Genomic DNA, 20,086 nt, shown 5'->3' with positions numbered 1-20,086 from the left:
AAATTCTCATCACAAATCGAAATAGAAGCTTTGTTACCTCTTGGATGGTCAGCATAGTCAGGTCTTTGGATTTCACTGGGTACAAGCCGCAAAGGTGTCTAAAAGGAACAGGGGGTAAGAAGAACACATGTTGGGTCCTCCCAAAAAAGATTTTCTATTCTATCATTTATGCCCACACAAAACAGCACAATCTTTTTTTTCATATTCTTTGGGTTCCCCGACTTTTTCCCAACACACTCAAGGCGCTTCACTTGGCCTGGCATCGTTTCCTGCTGGTTTGGATGTCAAGTACGGTAGAATTCGGTTTGACAAGATGTATTTGACACCATCCATTTCAAGATAAAGGTCTTTACTTACTGTGAGTTGTGAAGGTATTTTCCCCCTTTGAATTTTTTTTGCCACATTTCAGTTTCAAACAAAAGACATAAAATTTGATATTTTTGTCAATCCACAACCAAGTGAGATGCAATCATGTAGTGGAAAGAAATGTAAACTCAAATTTATTTTTTAAAACAATTTTTTTTTTTAAATTGAAAAGCAGGAAGGGCAAAATGATGATTCACCTCGTTTTTCTCCGTGCAGACAACTGAGTCCATGGATTGAATCCTGTATGAAAACATTCAAACTATGTAGGTGCATTGATGGAATCCTCTAATAGTTTACAACTATGCTGACGATATAATGTACGGCGTGGCCAACAACGCAACAGAACAACCTTAGCAATGACAATGTAGGACACCGCCCGACTGTGACGTGTGCTCTCTGTGCTAGCAGGAATGCATGGACCGAGTAGGTGATCCCGTCGTGCACAATTTACAGCACAGCATCGAATTGCAAACAATAGCACTAGGCTAATAACCGCAACCTATATAGCTTAAATTGCTTCCAGTCCCAATGGGTCTCAGCTCCACTCTGTCAGGCCGTGCAGGCACAACATTTTCCGCATCCTAGGCATCTGGCTTGTACATGTATGGTCCAACATACTGCTTGCCAACAATCTCCTGTTCCTCAACATCTCCAAACACCTGGATGCCCTCAGATAAGTTTGAAAAGTTGCTTTACGAATTTATTTCTGACTGACTTTGTACACTGTTGCTAACCAAGTCATTCGAGTAAAACATTTTGCAAATATATCTTGAGTCACTGTCAAGCTTTACATCATACGAAACTACAGTTTGCCAATTGAGACGACTTTACGTGAGCAAATATGGTCATGCTGTACCACCCCAGAAAGGGTGTGACCAAATCTGTGCTTGTGCGACCAACTGAAAAAGTTGGTTGAACCAGTGCTACTCGCGAAAAAGTTAGTGTAGAGCCCTTACAATCAGCCTGTGTATCATTTCAGTATTTATACTTTTTAGTATATTTTTGTTGGTTGGTTACCAATGAGATTTTTTCAAATGTAAAGCTTTGGCTATCAATACGCTTCTAAATAAAAGCCCAAGCTATTCATTAAGTCTGACATGCTTCACTTAGACCGATATGTTGATACAATCGTTTGGCACAATGGCTAACATTAGCACCACTTGGCTATTCGTGCAACTGACTGCTATGAATTCACCGTCAAACCGAGCTTGGGGTGGTTCTTTATGAAGCTATGTGGCCCGCCAGTCTTATAAAGCACTGGGAGAAACCCTGAACATCTGTGGAATACGTTAATTTGCTGCGAGATATCCTTTGTGCGCAACGTCATTCATCAGTGGCAGAATCCTATCCTTATTCAAAATGGAGTGCGGGAGAGACGATTGTTTGTTAACATCATTTAGCATTAAATCCGTTTTAAATAACCAGAAACACCGAGTCATCAACAGCTGCAACAGCTGACGGCACTGTAAGAATTTCTTTCAAAAGAAGATGTGGGGGGTAGTGTCAACGTTATGCCCGTTTTTCGCTGATTGCTTCATTTCACTGTCTGTTTGCTCATGTTTGCCCCGCCACGGAAATGCACTTGATGAGACGAGGACCAGACTCAATCTGTACAGCCATGAGTCTGGGTGTCCATGCTACAAGGTACAGAAGTCTCACTGAAAGCAACAAAAATCATTTGATGGCAGTGATTGTTGTGTCAAATATCAAGCATTTTTAACCGGGCCGGTTTCATTGGTTAGCTTTCATTCATTTAGTATTTATTTTTTTCTGTTATTCTCCCCCTTTTTTTGTTGTTTTCTTGCATGAACAGAAGGCTATAACAATGTTTTCCATGTGCGTCGTAGGAAAACAGTGTAAACCAAATTTTTAACTGTGGAAGATAAAAAATGTAATAGCAGTGACACTGAGCTTGCACATTTGTACTCCAGTCATCATATTTTCCCCTATTGCAATAAAAAAAAAAATCAGTTCTTAATACTGTATGAGACAACTTACCAGTGGGTAGTAGGGCCGAAGTTTTCCCGTGTAGCGATAGCCAGGCCATGGGTCTGTGTTGATGTCTTTTTCCACACAGTTCTTACATTCATTCTGGTTCTTGTCCTCCTCTGACCAAACAACACAGATTAAACACATTATAATTACAACAAAATACAAAACATTTGGCACAGGAAATAGAAGGCCAATCAGATTTTAAGTTGGCTAAGAATAAGCGCCGTACTCATTTGGAAACAAAAACAACAAGTGACATCACAACTGGCAGATCAAAACAACCTGTTTTGCATTAAGATTGTTAAATGGCTCCATCTCTTTTGCTAAAAATCATTACGGGTGCATAGTTAAGCAGACACCTGTTTCTAAAATTTGGGCCATCATTTTGCCAAATGCATTTGGCCTCATAAATAAAATACAAACCTAATGGTCCTAAACTGTTTTTGCATTCATTCAACGTAATGCATTATCAACATAAGAATGCTTTTTCCATCTTTATGAGTCCTTTCAAGTATGCACCGAGAGCAAGGTTTGAGGTTATCTTTGGATGGGCCAATCACAATAAACTGCATCGACAGATTTGTGAAGAGTAACACAGTGTTGATATTTGAGTTTCATTTGATCCCTCCGGAAACATTTGTGGTGATAGTAATAATAGAACCATGCAGACTGAGTAGCCGTCTCAAGGGGCGATCGCCGCACCCTCCCCTCCCCCGCCCAAACATTTGTAGCGTCTCCCGGCTGCACCCTCTACTTTGTCTGATTGATTCACATGACCATGTAATGAGTGTCGTGTAGTATTAATTGGGATTTCAAGGATACTTTTTTAAATTGGTACTTTCATTTTTTAATGAGATTATTTTGATGGAGATTGAATTCATAATTATTCATTGATTTCAAAACGTAGCGTTTAATGTATTACTCACAACGATCATAGCCTCATTGATTCGTCCTTGCACACTGAACGCAATTGTTGAACACTTTTGTCAAGTACAAAATGACAAAGATCACGAGAAATTCAAGGCTTTTATCTGCACCTGGCAATGCCTGGCATCTTTGCACACACTGAATCTTTGAATAAGCATTACCCTTCCTTATCTCTTGATCATATTGGTTCTACCTTGTTATTTTCACAAGTCTTGGAACTGAGCTAACCTGAGATCCGAGTCATGCTCTGTAATGTGGAAATGTGTGCTGGAACGGCAAAACATGTCTTTGGATCATCGTGTCCTTGAATTTTAGCTAGGTTACCGCATTTTAAACATCACGGACGAGATGGCTGGCGCACTACAAGATTTAGTTTTTCTACTTTCTTCCTTTCAAAATTTTGTTGCTGTAAATTGCGAATGTCTCCACTGTGAGACAAATAAAGGTTTGCTTAACTTAGTTTAAAAAAAATCCTTGAAACCATGAAAACTCAACTTGAAATTAATTTGGCGTACTGCTGAAAAATGTGGGCACCTGGCAGCACAAACTGGTCACTGAGCCCGAGATACTTACTTGCTTTTTTGTGCAGCAACTTGTGAGATGCCCAACTCCCTTTGAAACATTCCTGGAAATGAAAAGAGAAAATAAAAACTCCCAGAAATAAAGGATTCTTGCTTTGGCATACTGGATAAAAATGAATCAATAAATCCAGTATGTGATGACTCTAGGCTTCCATTTTAAGTCTTGGCTTCTTTTGTTCCATGAGAACTAAAACAATAAAACAGGGACAGCTGCCGAACTCTGCAGCTTGTCAAGCCATCTCCTTTAGGACAGACACTCATCTAAATTACTTGCTGGACATCAGGGGTGCAGTTTGCAAAGATTACACCCTTGGGCATTGTTTCTGTAACAGACCTCAGAACACTGTTTTTATTCAAAGAAGCTGCCACCTGTGCATTTTTTTCCATCTTGATGTCAAAAACAAAACATTCAGACGCACAATTCACAGAGAGGGCCGATAACCAGGGAACTGGTTTTGGTTGCACATCCAAAATACAATCACTGCATGATCCTCATCGGGTCTAATAAAGGGGTCGGGAACCTATGCCTTGCGAGCCAGGTGAGGCTCTTTTGATGATTGCATCTGGCTCGCAGATAAAACAAAATATTCTCGCTTGTTTGATCCATCCTTTGACTTTTCACTGGTCATGTCCTGTTCAAGGCTGCAGTTGCAATTTTAATTGGATGATATTGGCCTGCGTCGGCCATTGCTGTGGAAACAGGTAAACGCCCCCTTTTGAATCAGCCCGCTCAGTCATTAGCTCAAAGCTAATCTTTCGACGAATAAGATGGCGGAAAGAGAAAAAGATGACGAGTATGGTACACTTCAGGATGAATGGACCGAAGGATTCGCCTTTGTGGAGAGAACAGGTTCTGCGGTGTGTCTAATTTGCAATGACAAAATACCATTGATGAAACGGTCGAATGTAAAGCGGCACTTTGACACGCGCCATCAAAAATGGCCGACTGGAGACTTCTGCAAATTACGTCACTCGCCGGAGATTGCCAAACAAAAGCATTTCCGTGGCTATGAGTCCAACTATGAACCCGGGTGGGTTGTGTTTGAAAAACTAATGAAAGCATGCTTGAAATACAGTAAACCCTCATTATCTCTGTTCATTTCACTGTCTGTTTGCTCATGTTTGCCCCGCCACGGAAATGCACTTGATGAGACGATGACCAGACTCAATCTGTACAGCCATGAGTCCGGGTGTCCATGCAACAAGGTACAGAAATAGCGAAATAGCGAGGGATCACTGCAGTTTAAGTATTACTCAAAAGATGGTTGGACAAGTCTACTTTGTTAATTGACCTTTAATCGACATTGGATTACAGTTCGAATTGATGAGTTCCTATGACAGGTCACAGCGTTTTAAACATCACGGATGAGGTGGTGCACTACCAGCCATGAATAATATGTTCGAGTTTGGTAGGTTTTGTAGGCGTTGAAGGCAACGTAAACAAAAGCGGGCCAGCTGAGCATCACAGCACTTTCAACATCCTAGATGAGAGAGATGACCAGCAGGACCTCTGTGGATTGTTGTCAGGTCTGGTAGGCAATGGAGGCAACGTAAAGAAAAGAGGGGCAGCTGAGCTGAGCTGAGCTAAATGTTAACTGTGAAAAGAAGTGGTTCAGAAGATGGATGACATGGCACTGTGTTCTAGTGTACTTGTTGGAATACAGTAAATATTCCCACCTACAAACTTCTGTCAAGCGGAAATTCCCTGACCCGGAATAAAAACCCATGTATTAAAATTTTGACTACGATATTACATGAACAATCGATTCATAACAACGAAAGTTCCAGTACCCGGAAGCCATACGGAAGCCCGCAGTAGCGCAAACTCAAGCAAGTCCCGCTCGATACTACGGAATAACTGTGTCTGCATCGCTATTTACTTTCATTGGATTCAAAACAGCGACGTGTAAGTGACTCAATTCGCATGAGTCCTACTTGAATCGCCAACGCTTTTTTCAAAAAAATTTCATTCATTTACATTTACGTTCTGTAGATCATAGCATCCAAACAAAGAGGAACGGTAATGACCGTGGAAGAGAGCGTGCAATGCATCCGATTACCTGCTCAGAGTAAATTGCTTGTGGCTCGACGGACAGTCAAGTAAACAAACGTTTCCTGGAATGCTTCACCTGTTATCGTGCTAAAAACCTTACGCTAACTGGACCGTTAATTAGAGAGAAGGCAAATTCCATTGCTCTAACTATGGGTATCGAGGACTTCGAAGCGTCCTGTGGCTGGCTTCAAAAGTTCGTTGCATAACATCAGTTTAGCAACGCTGTCTTGTGTGGTGATTGAGGTGACGTAAAGTTAGAGACAGTGAGTGAGTGGAAAGAAGAGCTACCAGGTCTGTTACTAACCTCATTGTGTCGCAAGTGGTCCTCATTTTGTGACTAGACTTCTTATACTGTACTGTACTTTGTTCATATACCTGAACTGTATGCTTTTTGTGTTATAAACAGTTTTTGGACCATATATTTTTGGATTTTATTCCTTGTGTTGTTCCACGTGTATTTTGTTGACATACTTGCATGTTCATAAAGGACATGTATGTTAACTGTTTTGTTAAGCGCTTTGTTACAGCTGCTGCTGCCGTTGTGAAAGCGCTATATACAGTAATCCCTCGTTTATCGCGGTTAATGGGGACCAAAACCACCCGCGTTAAATGAAAATCCGCGAAGTAGCATCCAATTAACAAACAGGTAAAAAAAAAAAAATTTAAAGTCCGCAAACGGTCCGCGAGAAGCTGCAAAACAGCAAGTCACATAGAGCAACATATACAGTACTGTACCCCATGTATATGTTTAAAAAAAATTAATATGTTTGAAAAAATCTGCGATGCACTGAACCCGCGATAAACGAACCGCGAAGTAGCGAGGGATCGCTGTACATCAAGATGTATTGTATGTACCATCATCATTTCCCACATCAGGAAATTCTGTTATAAGGAAAGATTGGACAATTCAAACATGATTTCTTACGAGAGAAAACTTACTGTATAGAGAAAAAAAGAGAGAGAGACAGACAGACAGACTGTCTAATAACGTTAGTTACAGTATTACAGTATTTTTTTTTAATGTAAGTTGTGTATAGATTGGATGAAAATAATCGGGGCAAGTAGAATCGTTTATGTCATAATCACACTAATAACGATGAATTACATAGAACGTGTAAGTTGTTGGTAATAGTTTTGCCCACAATGTTACAAAGTGCCAAGATGAGGGGCAATAGTGTGGCAGAGAAAACAGTCGCGCCTCGTCAACTTCGCTAGCAGTTTATGAAAAAGTCATACAAATCAAAATCGTTTTTCGGTACAGGCTCCAAACAAATATTTGAATGCATATAATTCTAGAGTGTTTTACCAAATCGTGATGTTTGAAATCACCGATATCAGCCAACCGGTCTTGAGTTAGCAAGGTAGTTAGGGCAGTCGTCAAGCAAATGTGACAGAATTAACTGCGCTCACAACGGAGTGTTAGCAATCATAAACAATGTTTATATCACGAGGCCATTCTCAAACGTCTGACAAAATAGTTGTGAGATTTTAGAGAAAGCACACTTTCGTCGCTTTCCATGTAGCATGACAGCTACATAGCAGCCTCGTGATGATACAGGGCCCGTTGGTGAGCTACAACAGCGGCCTTTTTGAACTTGTCGAGTCGACGGCGAAGCTTTACCTGGGAACAGAAATACGAGCCTTGAATGCCAAGCTTGATACATGTGGGACATTGGAGTTTGGCGTCTTTGCTGCAGCATTCCGTCTCGCACTCCCTTCTCTCCTCCGTGCTCGCCATGCTTTCGCCTGGTTGAGGGGTGGAGTCCCGGCACAGCGCCGGGGAAGGGAGGAAACAACCCGAAGCACCCAGCTAGCCGGATGCATGCGGCACACCGCGCATGTCCGCAGCGACGCTGCTTCGTGTGCTCCAATCACCAGAACGTTTCCTAACACAGATTTCTAAAATGGCGACTGCCGAGCCGGTGAGCACATTCTCGAAAAACTTTAAATGCCTTATAGTGGTACCGCTTTAATGAAAACCGTGCCAGTTGTACGTCTGAAATGTCATGGAATGCATACGGGCTGGCCAAGTTGTTTTGGTTTCAAGTTTAAACGAGCTTTACTCCGACCTGTGCTTAACGTCAAAGCAGTATGGACACCTCGCAACTTTAAGCTGACGTCGAGGACTCGCTGTCCACTTTGCCGAAAACTAGTCAGTCGGCGTGCCTTAACTTTGTTGTTTGTCAGAAAACACCCAAATGACAAACAAAAATGCAACTCTAAACACACACTTTTTAACTCGGCGAGTTGAATGCTTTACATTGAACCCGATTGTTGCTCAGTGGTAGAATTAGTTACCTCTTCACTTTTACAACCTCTCTGACGATTTCTGTCACTGACTCGCGTTATCTCAAGGTATTTAAAGAGCCGATTTGAAGACATATGGACTTGAATTGTTTACGTTAATAATTCAGTCAATACAATATCACTTGGTATGAACGTCATACCAAAAGTTGTCAGCACGAAATTATTAATTTGCACATATCAAATGTATGCCTTTCAGATGCAGAGTTACATGTTGTTTCCCACATAGTAATAATAATAATTAACAAATTTTAGAACACTCACTGGTATTTTTATTGGGTATTTCCCCTTGAACATTTTTTTACAATATCAATAAAAATACCAATCTGTGTGTTTTCTTGTCTTCTGAAAATATTTTAAAATGGCTTAGTTGATTATGCTATGTGGCCAACGATGTAATACAGTGTAGTCTCTGATCACATTTTAGAACCGTAATTTACATTGAAATTGTAATTTAAATTGAAATACATAGAATTTAAAATGTACTTTTCGGCCTGGCCTCCTGGTTTTCTGCATTAACATAATTTTAGTCATGACGAAGATCACATGCTACTCATCTCAAATTACAACCTTAAACAAATGTGAAGCACCAAGTTTATCATAATGTACCCGATAAACTGCCAAGTAAAATCCCCCCACCCCCTTTTAATTTTTTTTTTTAAAAGGAAACCAACCCAAATCCATCCCTCCCAGAAGAGGATGGAGCTGATGAGGCAAGAGAGACGACTGCTCAGGAAATTGTGAGCCCAGAAGCCTACATCAAACACCCACTACAAAACAGGCAAGATTCTATGGCACAGTTGAAAATGTATCCGTGATAGTCAAACATGTTAATAACAGAGAGAAACATTACAAAAAAATGGAAAAAAAGTGAGTCAAACACACACACACACACACACACACACACACACACACACACACACACACACACACACACACACACACACACACACAACCCCCTCCCCACATTAAAGACAGAAATAAGAGTTATTTAAATGATGGTAGGTCACCGCAGTCACATACGTATTGTGGAAGAGAGTTCCAGGTTTGTGCAGTGGGGGTCGGGGGTCGGGTGGGATTTTGGAGGGATTTATGGGTGAGAAATTGGAGTTTGAATTGATTACGTGAGGGAATTGGGGAGCCAAAATCTCTGTTTCCTTATCATGGGTGGATTCGAAAATACCCTCCAAGTGCGCTGCTTCGCCCAGACCATTCAGAAACTCAGAATGTTGTTAAAATGTGTCGTTCGGTTATTTAGAGTGTCCCAAAAAATGGAGCCCAATGCAGGCAGTACAAGAAACGTAAACGGCTGCATTCAGAAAATAATTAATGTGAGCGGCACACGCTCTGCACCCCGGCAGCAGACGAGGATGAAGAAATTTACACTAATGTGTATGTATGTTCATGTATTTTTCTTTTATCTTAAAATGGCTTACATTAACTAGAATCCCCTGTCGCATTATAGTCACAGGTACAATCCTAGTGGATCAATGCACCTTGTAAATAGTTGTCGTCTTCTTTTAAAGAAGACAAAGAAGAAGCACTTCTGCAGTGCTCATTTACAAGGTGGATTAATCCACCAGGATTGTGCTTTTCGCGACAATGCGACATGGGATTCTGGTTAAGATAGGCCATCCAGGTGCATTGTGACTCTTCTCACATTTAAGTTAGTTAATTTTTTTATTCTTATCCCAACAGATGGTCTCTATGGTTCTTCAAAAATGACAAGAGCAAAACATGGCAGGCCAATCTACGACTCATCTCAAAATTTGACACAGTTGAAGATTTTTGGGCGTAAGTTGCAATAAATAAGGGAGTAGATGCAGAACTGCCAACGGAATCAGCGAATGCTACTCCGTTGCGTCCATAACATTGAATGTTACTGACATATACCAAAAAAAGTAAAAAACATCATCAGTCACATTGCTCAAACAGGTTAAAAAAGAACAAAAATAGTTGGCGCAAATGCGGCGCTCTTCAGCGGGTGGCTCCAGTGACATATTGCATCACTGCTTACTCATGGGCATTGGAAGCTCACGGATGAGTCCAATGTTAGCCGATAGCCAACATCTTGAGGCGAACCTTGGTCGCTGTGATTCATATCAGGGCTCAACACTGCGACCGATACGGCCACAAATGCGGGCAACTTTACAGTGTGTGCTGGTAAAAATGGAATTCGGCTGCGTGATTGCAAACACGTTTTAATGAGTGATGCAACAGATCATCTTTGATTCGAGGATCCATTTTGGTAGTCCTTGAGTAATCTAGGGCTTTTACAATAAAATAGAAATGCGCGGATTTTTTTTTTCTGCGTCAGGTAACAGTTTATTTGATGTGCACCATTAAAAAAGACATGTCAAGGCAGCTGCAACATAACATCTCCAACCCGCTTTGAAGCCTAACTTCAAAATAAACACCTGTCAAATAATACATGGGCCTCAATGGAATTGCCTTAATAGGCTTTTATTTGTTTTATTTTATTTTCCATGTTGGTTCTTGCAGCACCTGGTGGCATGGCAGCTGGCTTGACATGTCTCAACTTTTTGGCTTGCCTTAGCCATTTTTTTAATTGCCATTACATCACATATAAAACACCATCCCGAAATCATATTCAGTTATTAATTAAGGATGCTAAAAAAAAACTGTTTTGTAAAAGTTAACTACGCTGTCATTGTATGATACAGTCTCCAGTGTTGCTCACGAGACACAAGGTCCATTCAGGTGCAGTGTGACATCAGACAGAAAAAAGTCCCATCAAGCCATTGAACGTTAACAACTGCAAATATCTCAACAATGACTATCTATCAATCTATAAAAGCTGACATATGTGAAGAATTATGTGTGTGTGTGTGAGGGGGTATTTTTCTATTTTAATTTCAATCAATGGTGCGTCTCGTCTCTTGTGTTCACAATAACTAATTAAAATAAATAGGCTCCCTTTCTCCATTCTAGAGGTTATGCCAACCTGTGTCCAAAATTTTAATGCATAGGTTTTTATTCCGGGTGAAGGATATTCCTTTCCATAGAATTCCGGGGATGGGAATATTTACTGTGTGTGTGTGTGTGTGTGTGTGTGTATATATATATATATATATATATATATATATATATACCCACCCTTCACTGATTGGCCGACTTCTTTGCCCCATGCCTGTCCACACAAATTTAAGACTTTTAATGGTACCTTATAGTCGTGAAAATACGGTATTTTGGAAAAAAAAAAGCCATGTACTGAAGCCGCGATAAATGAAGCGTGATATTGCGAGGGATCACTATATGCATCAGCAAATATGGTCATGCTGTACCTCTCAAAAAATCGGTGTGACCAATTGAAAAAGTTGGTAGCACCTGTGCTACCAGTGCAACAGTTGGCGTCGAGCTCTGCATATCAGGGACAAGGAACAAGGGCAGTGGCACAAAGTGAAGCTTCATCACCAGGTCATTATGTCCCATTATGCGCAGATAACGGTGCGCTAACGACAACTTTATTCATCGTAGAACAATAAACGCCACACTGCACTGTGTTATTACTGTCGTAAAACTTGTTGGAATATGCCAAACCACCATGGCTTGTTGAAGTTTAGCTAATAGTGAGTGATCTTTTTTAATCATTCTGGCCAGTCAGCTGGGATAGGCTCCAGCACACCCGCGATCCCCGTGAGGATAAAGCGGTTCAGATAATAGATGGGTGGATGCCTTCTTTTTTTAAATTGTATTTAGTTATTTATTTATTTATTTTGGTCCTTGAAAATATCTTCACGTCAGTGGCACTAAAAAGTTTTGTGACTGCTGCCTTGATTTAAAATGTGCATTGTTGGAATGTCACTGCTAAGTAAATACGTACCTCAACAATCTTGATTTATTCTTTGCAGCACAAATATTTGTGTAATTACAGTACATGGCTTTGCTTTTAGTGAGGTTAGTACGCAGTCACAGCCATGAATGTGATTTAACTAATAATTTTATGTGACAGTGATATGAACAAATCAAGATATATTCCCAGTTGTAAAGGTCTAGAAAAAAATTGAAAATTGGACAATCCAGAAGTTGGAAGTGATTTTCTTTTTAATCCCAATTCTAATTCAAGTCAGTTTGTTTAACTACTGTTCCGTGTCTTCGCAGTCTGTACAACCATATCCAGTTGTCAAGCAATCTCATGACAGGCTGTGATTACTCCCTTTTTAAGGTTTGTTTGATCCATTTATTTATAGTCCATATGCCTTGAATGACGTAATGTGATGTATGTTTATGCATTTAAGGTTCCACCGAATCTACATACAAAAATAAAGAATCAAATGGAAATCATTATCGTGATAATGTCTCCTGCCAAGTGTGCTAAACCACTGAGATTATTTTAAACATAAAGTGTCAAACTCAAGGCCCGTGGGCCAGATCTGGCCCACCACATCATTTTATGTGGCCCGCAAAACCAAATCAAACATGTCAACTTCCACTATCCTTTCTAAAATGTCTACCAACATTTTAAATTCTCATATAAAATAAATAAGAGATATATTCTAAGCATTATCTTGTGACCAAAACCCTCATGATGGTATCTTAAACAATAGTTGAATTATTGTTTCATTATTCTTGGCTTCTTTAGATGGTTTCAGTTATAACACCCTCCAAGTGAAATGGTAACTGAAACGTGGCCCCGGGCTATAAATGAGTTTGACACCCCTGATTTTAAACATTTCAAGGTTATTAGAAATGAGTAATTAATGTCTTATTGTTGAGTATAAGTAAAGACATTGTAACTTGAAAATTGGGTTTTTAGCCTGCAAATCTTTATACTCAACTCAACTTTATTTATAGAGCTCTTTAAACCAACAATAATAATAATCAGATAGACAAAAGTCTCTGAATGACATACCACATTCCATGCTACCAGTAAACATTTTTTTGATGTGGTGTGTGTTGTTGACTATAGAGTAATGTACAATGTGACACTATGAGTATAAGCAATGTGAAAACGGTTGCTGCAGGATGGTATTGAGCCCATGTGGGAGGACGAGAGGAACAAGCGTGGAGGACGCTGGCTGATCCCACTCAACAAGCAGCAGAGAAAATTAGACCTGGACCGCTTCTGGTTAGAAACTGTAAGTTTTTGCTTTTGACGGACAACAGATAGACGGACTGGTTTTCACCACATCTAGCGTCGATGTTTAAATGTTACTTTCAGTCATTTTGAGAGTAAGCAGCAATGAGTAGGATACAGTGTGTCGGATTGTAACAAAAAAAAAAACGTCTTCCACAAATCTTTGTAGAGAGGTGCCCTATATATAGGTTGTGAAAAGAGCCATAATATTTTAGTGAGCAACTGCATAGTAAGGCTATGTTACACAATGTTTCCGTCAGCATAGGCAGCCCTATTTCAGGCTGTCATGGACTCATGTTGGCCTGATATCCGATTCTGACGGTATGGTAAACGTGAGAAGAAAAAAAATATACCGCGGTTTCATGGAATTGTAATTATAACTCTAAAATAACAGCAATAACAATAAATAAATAAATAAGTACCTGCGGTCCGGGCCTTGGCCTCTTAACTCATTCAATTGCCTTGACGTATAAATACGTCTTGACAACCTGCTACGGCCACCTACCCATGACGTGTTTTTCCACGTCATTTCATTTTCTTTGCGCCGCAGCGTGCAAAAAGGTCTGACGCGGCCTCTGACCAAGGGTTAGGCTTGTCTGCCTTATAAATCATTTAAAATCTAACCCAGCAGGTCGCAGCGGGTGTCGGGGATCAGCCAGGATCATGTTGCAGAAAAAGTAGAAGTAGAGGGGGAGGGATGCATAGAGCGGAGCTGTTGAGGAACGTAGAGTCGGGTGGAGTAGAGGGTGCATTCGAACCAGTAGCGATGGAGAAATCAAAACAATTAACCTGTGACGATTGCTTTTGGGGAAGGAAATCTTCCACCATGACGAGGGAGAGGAGTTTCTGAAAACAGCAGGACGCTGGAAGCACCCATGAAAAGAGGCTTCGTGTGCACGAACATCGTCTGCCTTATGCAGACGCCTCAACACAGTGAAAGGGCCTTCGCAAACGCAGGCGAAGTGAAACCAGAATGCATTTTGTATCACACACAAAAAATACGCATAGATTGCAGGCTGAAGGGGACACATACATGCATGCGCACATGTGCACGCACAGTGCACTTACAAATGCAAATGTACACGTGCACACACTCACTGAACTCATTGCGTTACTTCTTTTGCATAGTTTCATTTCATCAGTTTAATAGAGTACTGTACAGATAAATATTGCGAAAAAAGTCTTCATTTTTTTCCCCATGGAAATCTGATGAAATGTAGCTATTTTCTAATGCTGATTGTTTTTGCCATGGTATTGTTTCCTTTTTTGTCTTCTTTTAAACTTATATATAATAACTGCCGCTTGTTGTAAAGAAAGTTGTCAAAGTCAAATGTTGTGCATCTTCAGTCACTGTCAAATTTTACATCAAACGAAACTTATTGTACATTTAAACATCAGTCATGCTTCATTTTTAAATCATCACCAATGCTGAGACGTCTGGTTTGGGCAGCCATGGAGTAAGTAATAAGCACATTTGCAGAGCTCCTCGTTCATTTACGGCAACGTCGGACTTTATGCATTAGTATTTTGACAAGTCAAGTCAAGTCAAGTCAAGTCAACAGTATTTATAGAGCACTTTCAAACAGCCATCGCTGCATACAAAGTGCTGTACATGGAGCAATTTAACATGCACAATAAACAGTAAGACAAATCGGTAATAAAGGCGGTAGAAAGCACCAAACAGTAAAACCAAGAACAAATCTAAGTCATGCTGAGTCGAATGCCAAAGAATACAAGTGAGTTTTGACGAGGGTTTTGAAGATGGGCAGCGAGGAGGCTTGCCGAATGTTTAGTGGGAGGTCATTCCAGAGAGAGGGACCAGCAACAGAAAAGGCTCGATCCCCTCTGAGCCTCAGTTTAGTTCTTGGTACTTCTAATAAAGTCTGGTCCACAGACCTGAGGCGCCGGGCAGGTGTGTAGGGGCGGATGAGCTCAGAGAGGTAAGGTGGCGTCAAGGTGGCTCTGAGTTACGAGGCATTGACGAAATGTCTAAATCGAACACAAAGTTAGTTTCACGGCTTGAAATAACCCACTCAGATGGAGATGACTTCGCCCAAATGACCCAGACGGCCGCCATGAAGCCGGGGAGCGACAGGCTAATGGAGTTACAACTAACCTACAAATGATGAGACAAGAATTAAGAGAATTCCCGCGTGAAAGCCCTAACACTCACCGGAACCAAGGACGAAATTAAGATGACCAACATGGATACAGTTGTGTATGAGTGTGCATGTGAGAGTGTGTGTGTGTGTGCGTATGAAAATGTTAATGGAGAGGTGTCCCCAATTATGGTGTGTTGACGCAGGCAAGGCAGTTTTGACAGGGAAAATTGTTGCAAAATTGGCTTCACAAAAGAAGCTCGGATGGGAAAAAAATAGAAAAAGTATGACATCAGTTAGCAAGCCAACATGAGAAAAGTGCTCAATCGGATGTTTTTCAAGACAGAGTTATCGTGAGGTGGGGCAGCAAAGCAACAACTCAACTGTATTTATAGAGCACTTTCAAACAAGAAAATTGGCACATAAATGAAGAAAGTAACAAGCAGAGGGGGTGTTGCATAAAATTAAGGACTCGATTACCAAACAAATGAAAGATGACTTCAAGGATATTCGAATATATTTTGAAAGATATTTGACAGATCTTTATTCTCAAGGTGTCCCTGAAGGCGGGGGAACAACACCTGACGCCATGTTGGCATCACTCCATCCTCCCGATGCTCTCAGGAGACCAAAATGAAGTTTTAATGGCTGAGGTGACGATGGTTAAATTACGGAAGGCAATCTCTTGACTAAAGCCGAACAAATGCCCAGGCACAGATGGTTTCCCATTAGAGTCGTATAAGACTTATAGTGACATTTTATCTCCACCATTATTGAGAACTTTAATTGAGTCCTAGTGAATGGAGTGATCCCTTCTCCTGGCGAGAGGCGATCATGCCTTTGATACCGGAGGAGGGGAAAGATGAATCTGATTGTGCTCATTTCCACCCCAATTAGTATTTTGATTCAGATTCAGAAAACTTTATTTATCCCCATGGGGTAATTTTGAACCAAGATTCTAAACATATTACATCAATTTTAGCAAGGCCGTCTAAAATCAATACTTCCAGATATACTGTACACTTAGACCAGGCCGGTTTTATTGGGCAAAGACAGACTTTGGATAATATCAGAATTTAACATAACATAATTAATCATACAAAGGCACATTTTAGAAGCTGTTTTACAGGGAGTGGATGCGGAAGAGGCCTCTCTGTCAATTGGTCCTTTTTATACAAGGTGATCCGGAGATTTGAATTTTGTGAGACAGGTGCTGCGTGATAAACCAGTCGCCAAAGTAAGGCTAAATCGAGGATTAATGGATTCTTTTGCTTTAGAAAGGGGACGTCGACAGGGTTGCCCCATTTCCCCACTCTTATTTGCCATCTTTATGGAGCTCCTTAGTCATTTATAAGGCAGAGTGACAAGATAGTGGCGATCGTGAGTTAAGTTATAAGTTTGCCCTATTTGCCGAGGATATATTAATATATCTGAGAAAACAATCTACTTCTTTCCCGGAATTGCTTTCGACCCTGAGGATATATGGAGGATTTTTGGAGTAATACCCATGAATCCCAGATATTTTCCTATAAGTACTCTCCCAGCCAGCTGATGAGAGAAGAATTCAATGTGAACTGGGATTTGGAGTCAATTAGATACTGAGACGTGAATATCTCCTTGCCCATATTAATGCTGATCTGAATAGATGTTGTTCCCTTTTAAGGATTATTACAGAGAGTGGAAGCAATTAAAATCGATGTGTTGTCATACCCAAGGATATATTTCAAAACTTTGACAAAATAATATCCCGATTCATTTGGCAGGGGAAGAGGCCAAGAATTTGATTTAAGACTCTTCAGCTTGTGAAAAACAAGGGCGGCCTGTCCATTGTGAATATGATGAACTACTATAGGGCAACTCAGTTCAAGATTTTGGTGAATATCTGCAATCCGTCCTATAGTGCGAGGTGGAAAGATATTGAGTGTCAGATATCTTGTGATACAAGCGATCATAGGGGTTGGTCGACTGTCTTTCAAGGTGTTAATTAAGGTGTGGCATGCAATAATAAACCAAGGCAAAAATCATAGTCCATATTTGCTCTTCAGATGGATCGAGTTTGACTCCATTTTTTTACAGAACAGAATGGATGCAAGATTTAAAAACTGGGTTGGAAAAGGGTTAACGACATACAGTGACGTTTTTGAGGGAAGTGTGTTTCGACAATTCCAAGACCTTAGAAATGATTTTGGATTGAGTACCGTATTTTCCACACTATAGGGCGCCCCAAAAAAATCTTCCATTTTCTTAAAAGCTCACCGAGCGCCTTAAAATCCGGTGCGCCTTGTGTATGGTCATTACGGTAATATGTCGACCCCCAAGATGGCTCCTTGCTGGAGACATGCTTACAATGTTATAACTTGCTGCTGATTCAGTGAACTGTGTCGCTGCTTTATTAAATAAGTTTTTGTTGCAGCTCCGCAAAAAAGAGCTGTGGTGTTGTTTTTTTTAAAACGCACACTTTATTAATGGTTTTCACAGTCTCAACAAATACAGGTATGTTTTTGTCTGTCTTCGTGCCTTCTCTTCTTCCGTTCGACTCGAGAGGCGTTCATGACCGCCTCGGAAAAACGTAAATTAACTATTCCATCAATGAAACTACGAAAATTGAAAATAATGCATCAAAACAGAAAATCAAGTGAGGAAATCACAAAGTAAATTCTATAGCCCCACTGCAGAATTTATTTTCTTATTTCCTCGTTTGTGAATACAGTACACAACAAAGGAATAAATAAACACTTCTGAGACAGTCCAGTGCCCCCCAATTTAACTCAACTCAACTGTATTTATAGAGTACTTTCAAACAGCCATCGCTGCATACAAAGTGCTGTACATGGAGCAACTAACATACATACAACAATAAAGCAATAATCAGTAACAAAGATGGGAGTAGGCACCAAACAGTAAAACTAAGATCAAATTTACTGACATCCGATCGTTCTTTTGCAGCTACGGGGCTATAGAATTTATTTTGTGATTTTCTGTTTTGATGCATTACTTGTATTTTAAATTTTCGTAGTTTCATTGAAGTAATCGTTAATTTACATTTTTTGGAGGCGGTCATGAACGCCTCTCGAGTCAAAACGGAAGAAGAGAAGGCACGGAGACGGACAAAGGCGTACCTGCAGCTCCATCTAGTGGATGTATTGTAGATTGCACCTTATAGTCCAGTGCGTGCAATATATGAAAAACATTAAAATATAGGCCATTATTTGAAGGTGCGCCTCATAATCCAGTGTGCCTTTTAGTGCAGAAAATACGGTCATCAAGATTTTTAGCGATTTCTGCAACTCCCATTTCCAGCTCCTAGGACTTGACAAGGCAGGAGCACAGCATGCTGGAGGCGCTGTGGTAACAGCAAAGCCTCACATTTTCATGTCTTTTGGGAATGCCTGGTTATTTCCAAATATTGGGAAAAGACAAGGGTGACTTTGGTTCGAATCATGGGAATAGTGGTTACCCTGACATTTGAATCCCCGCACCTGGAATTGAAACCTGATTCGATTTATGTCGTGCACCAGGCAGGCATTCTATGGTGGGTCCATCCCTTGACATAATTATTCCTCCATTTTACTTTTTCAGCTCTTGTGCTTAGTTGGAGAGGCCTTTGACGACTACAGCGATGAAGTTTGTGGAGCTGTGGTGAACATTCGCACAAAAGGAGATAAAATTTCTGTCTGGACATCAGACTATGAAAACCGTGCTGCTGTAACACACATAGGGTGAGGGATTTCCTTTGGGTCAGCTAAAGTTTTTGTGCAATTTTATTTTATTTTTTTAAATACCAGCTCTCATCCTCTTAATCCGTTTTTTTTTCTCTGCCAACAGGAGAGTTTACAAGGAGTGCTTGGGGATCCCCTCGAAGATGTCTATTGGTTACCAATGTCACTTTGACACAGCAACCAAAAGTGGCTCCACCACCAAGAACAAATTTGTCGTTTAAGAAGCACCTATTGTGCTCCCGTTTCAATTCGTCATATTTGTTGTCGGTGCATATGTTTACTTTGCTGCCAAGACCGCGGAGTGCAATCCAATACTTCAAGCCAAATGTTTCTATAGCCTGCCCTCAACTTAGACCACATAAATATATGAATGTGGCTCTTCCAAAAACACTAAACTAACACTTGGATAAAAATATCAAATTGACCTCATTATGAGCTATGATATTTGAAATGTTGAAAAGTTCACATTTGGGATGCAATGTGGAAATAACTTCAAATTTGGATGAAAACGAACAGGATTTTAATTGCAATTGTTTCGCAAAATAGCAACTAATATGGAAAAAAAAAAAAGAAATAAGTTCCTCTCCATGTCGGGAGATTGCAGGCCATGTAAACGTATCCAATGATTTGTTTTACTCGAGCTTGCTATTTAGAGTGCTTCATGGATCCTCGAAGTGAAAATATATCTTTTTTTTTTTAATTGCTGTCAATCCTGAAATGCAACAATGTATATTTTTCTGCCATTTTCTACAGCAGGAGTGTTTTGCTGTAATTGTGTAAGAAATTAAACCCTTTAATTTATTTTAGCCTGCATTTGATCAATTGGTAGGACAGTTTTATGCTTGTTTTTTTTGCCCTTCCTGTTGCATGTAATCAATTCTTTTAGTCGATATATATCATGACTGATATTCTTTTGAGTGTTATATAATTAAAACAGGAATTTTGCA

The 20,086-nt window shown here is 40.3% G+C and overlaps 2 protein-coding genes across 3 annotated transcripts in view; one reads left to right on the top strand and one right to left on the bottom strand.

Annotated features, from left to right (window-relative positions):
* metap1 (methionyl aminopeptidase 1) overlaps positions 1-7,758 on the bottom strand; it is a 20,234-nt gene extending 12,476 nt beyond the window's left edge. The window contains exons 1-5 of one of the 2 annotated variants that reach the window (XM_086126602.1): positions 7,541-7,758; positions 3,859-3,910; positions 2,365-2,474; positions 564-606; positions 38-98 (exon numbers count right to left, since the gene is read on the bottom strand). In XM_086126602.1, coding sequence (XP_085982728.1) covers positions 38-98; positions 564-606; positions 2,365-2,474; positions 3,859-3,910; positions 7,541-7,743 — 469 coding nt within the window. In that variant the 5' untranslated portion in view covers positions 7,744-7,758. The remainder of the gene's footprint in view (positions 1-37; positions 99-563; positions 607-2,364; positions 2,475-3,858; positions 3,911-7,540) is intronic. The other variant, XM_086126601.1, reaches the window with a different exon arrangement.
* eif4eb (eukaryotic translation initiation factor 4eb) lies at positions 7,739-20,086 on the top strand. The gene is made up of 7 exons (XM_086126604.1): positions 7,739-7,841; positions 8,889-9,004; positions 9,922-10,017; positions 12,346-12,409; positions 13,209-13,322; positions 19,000-19,139; positions 19,246-20,086. Exons 1-7 carry the CDS (start codon positions 7,758-7,760, stop codon positions 19,358-19,360), a joined length of 729 nt encoding a protein of 242 aa, XP_085982730.1. The 5' UTR covers positions 7,739-7,757; the 3' UTR covers positions 19,361-20,086.

This window comes from Hippocampus guttulatus, chromosome 13, assembly GCF_054856545.1.
Source record: "Hippocampus guttulatus isolate MCC_2025c chromosome 13, RoL_Hgut_1.0, whole genome shotgun sequence".
Taxonomy (NCBI): domain Eukaryota; kingdom Metazoa; phylum Chordata; class Actinopteri; order Syngnathiformes; family Syngnathidae; genus Hippocampus; species Hippocampus guttulatus.
This window is presented reverse-complemented; position numbering and strand designations above follow the sequence as displayed.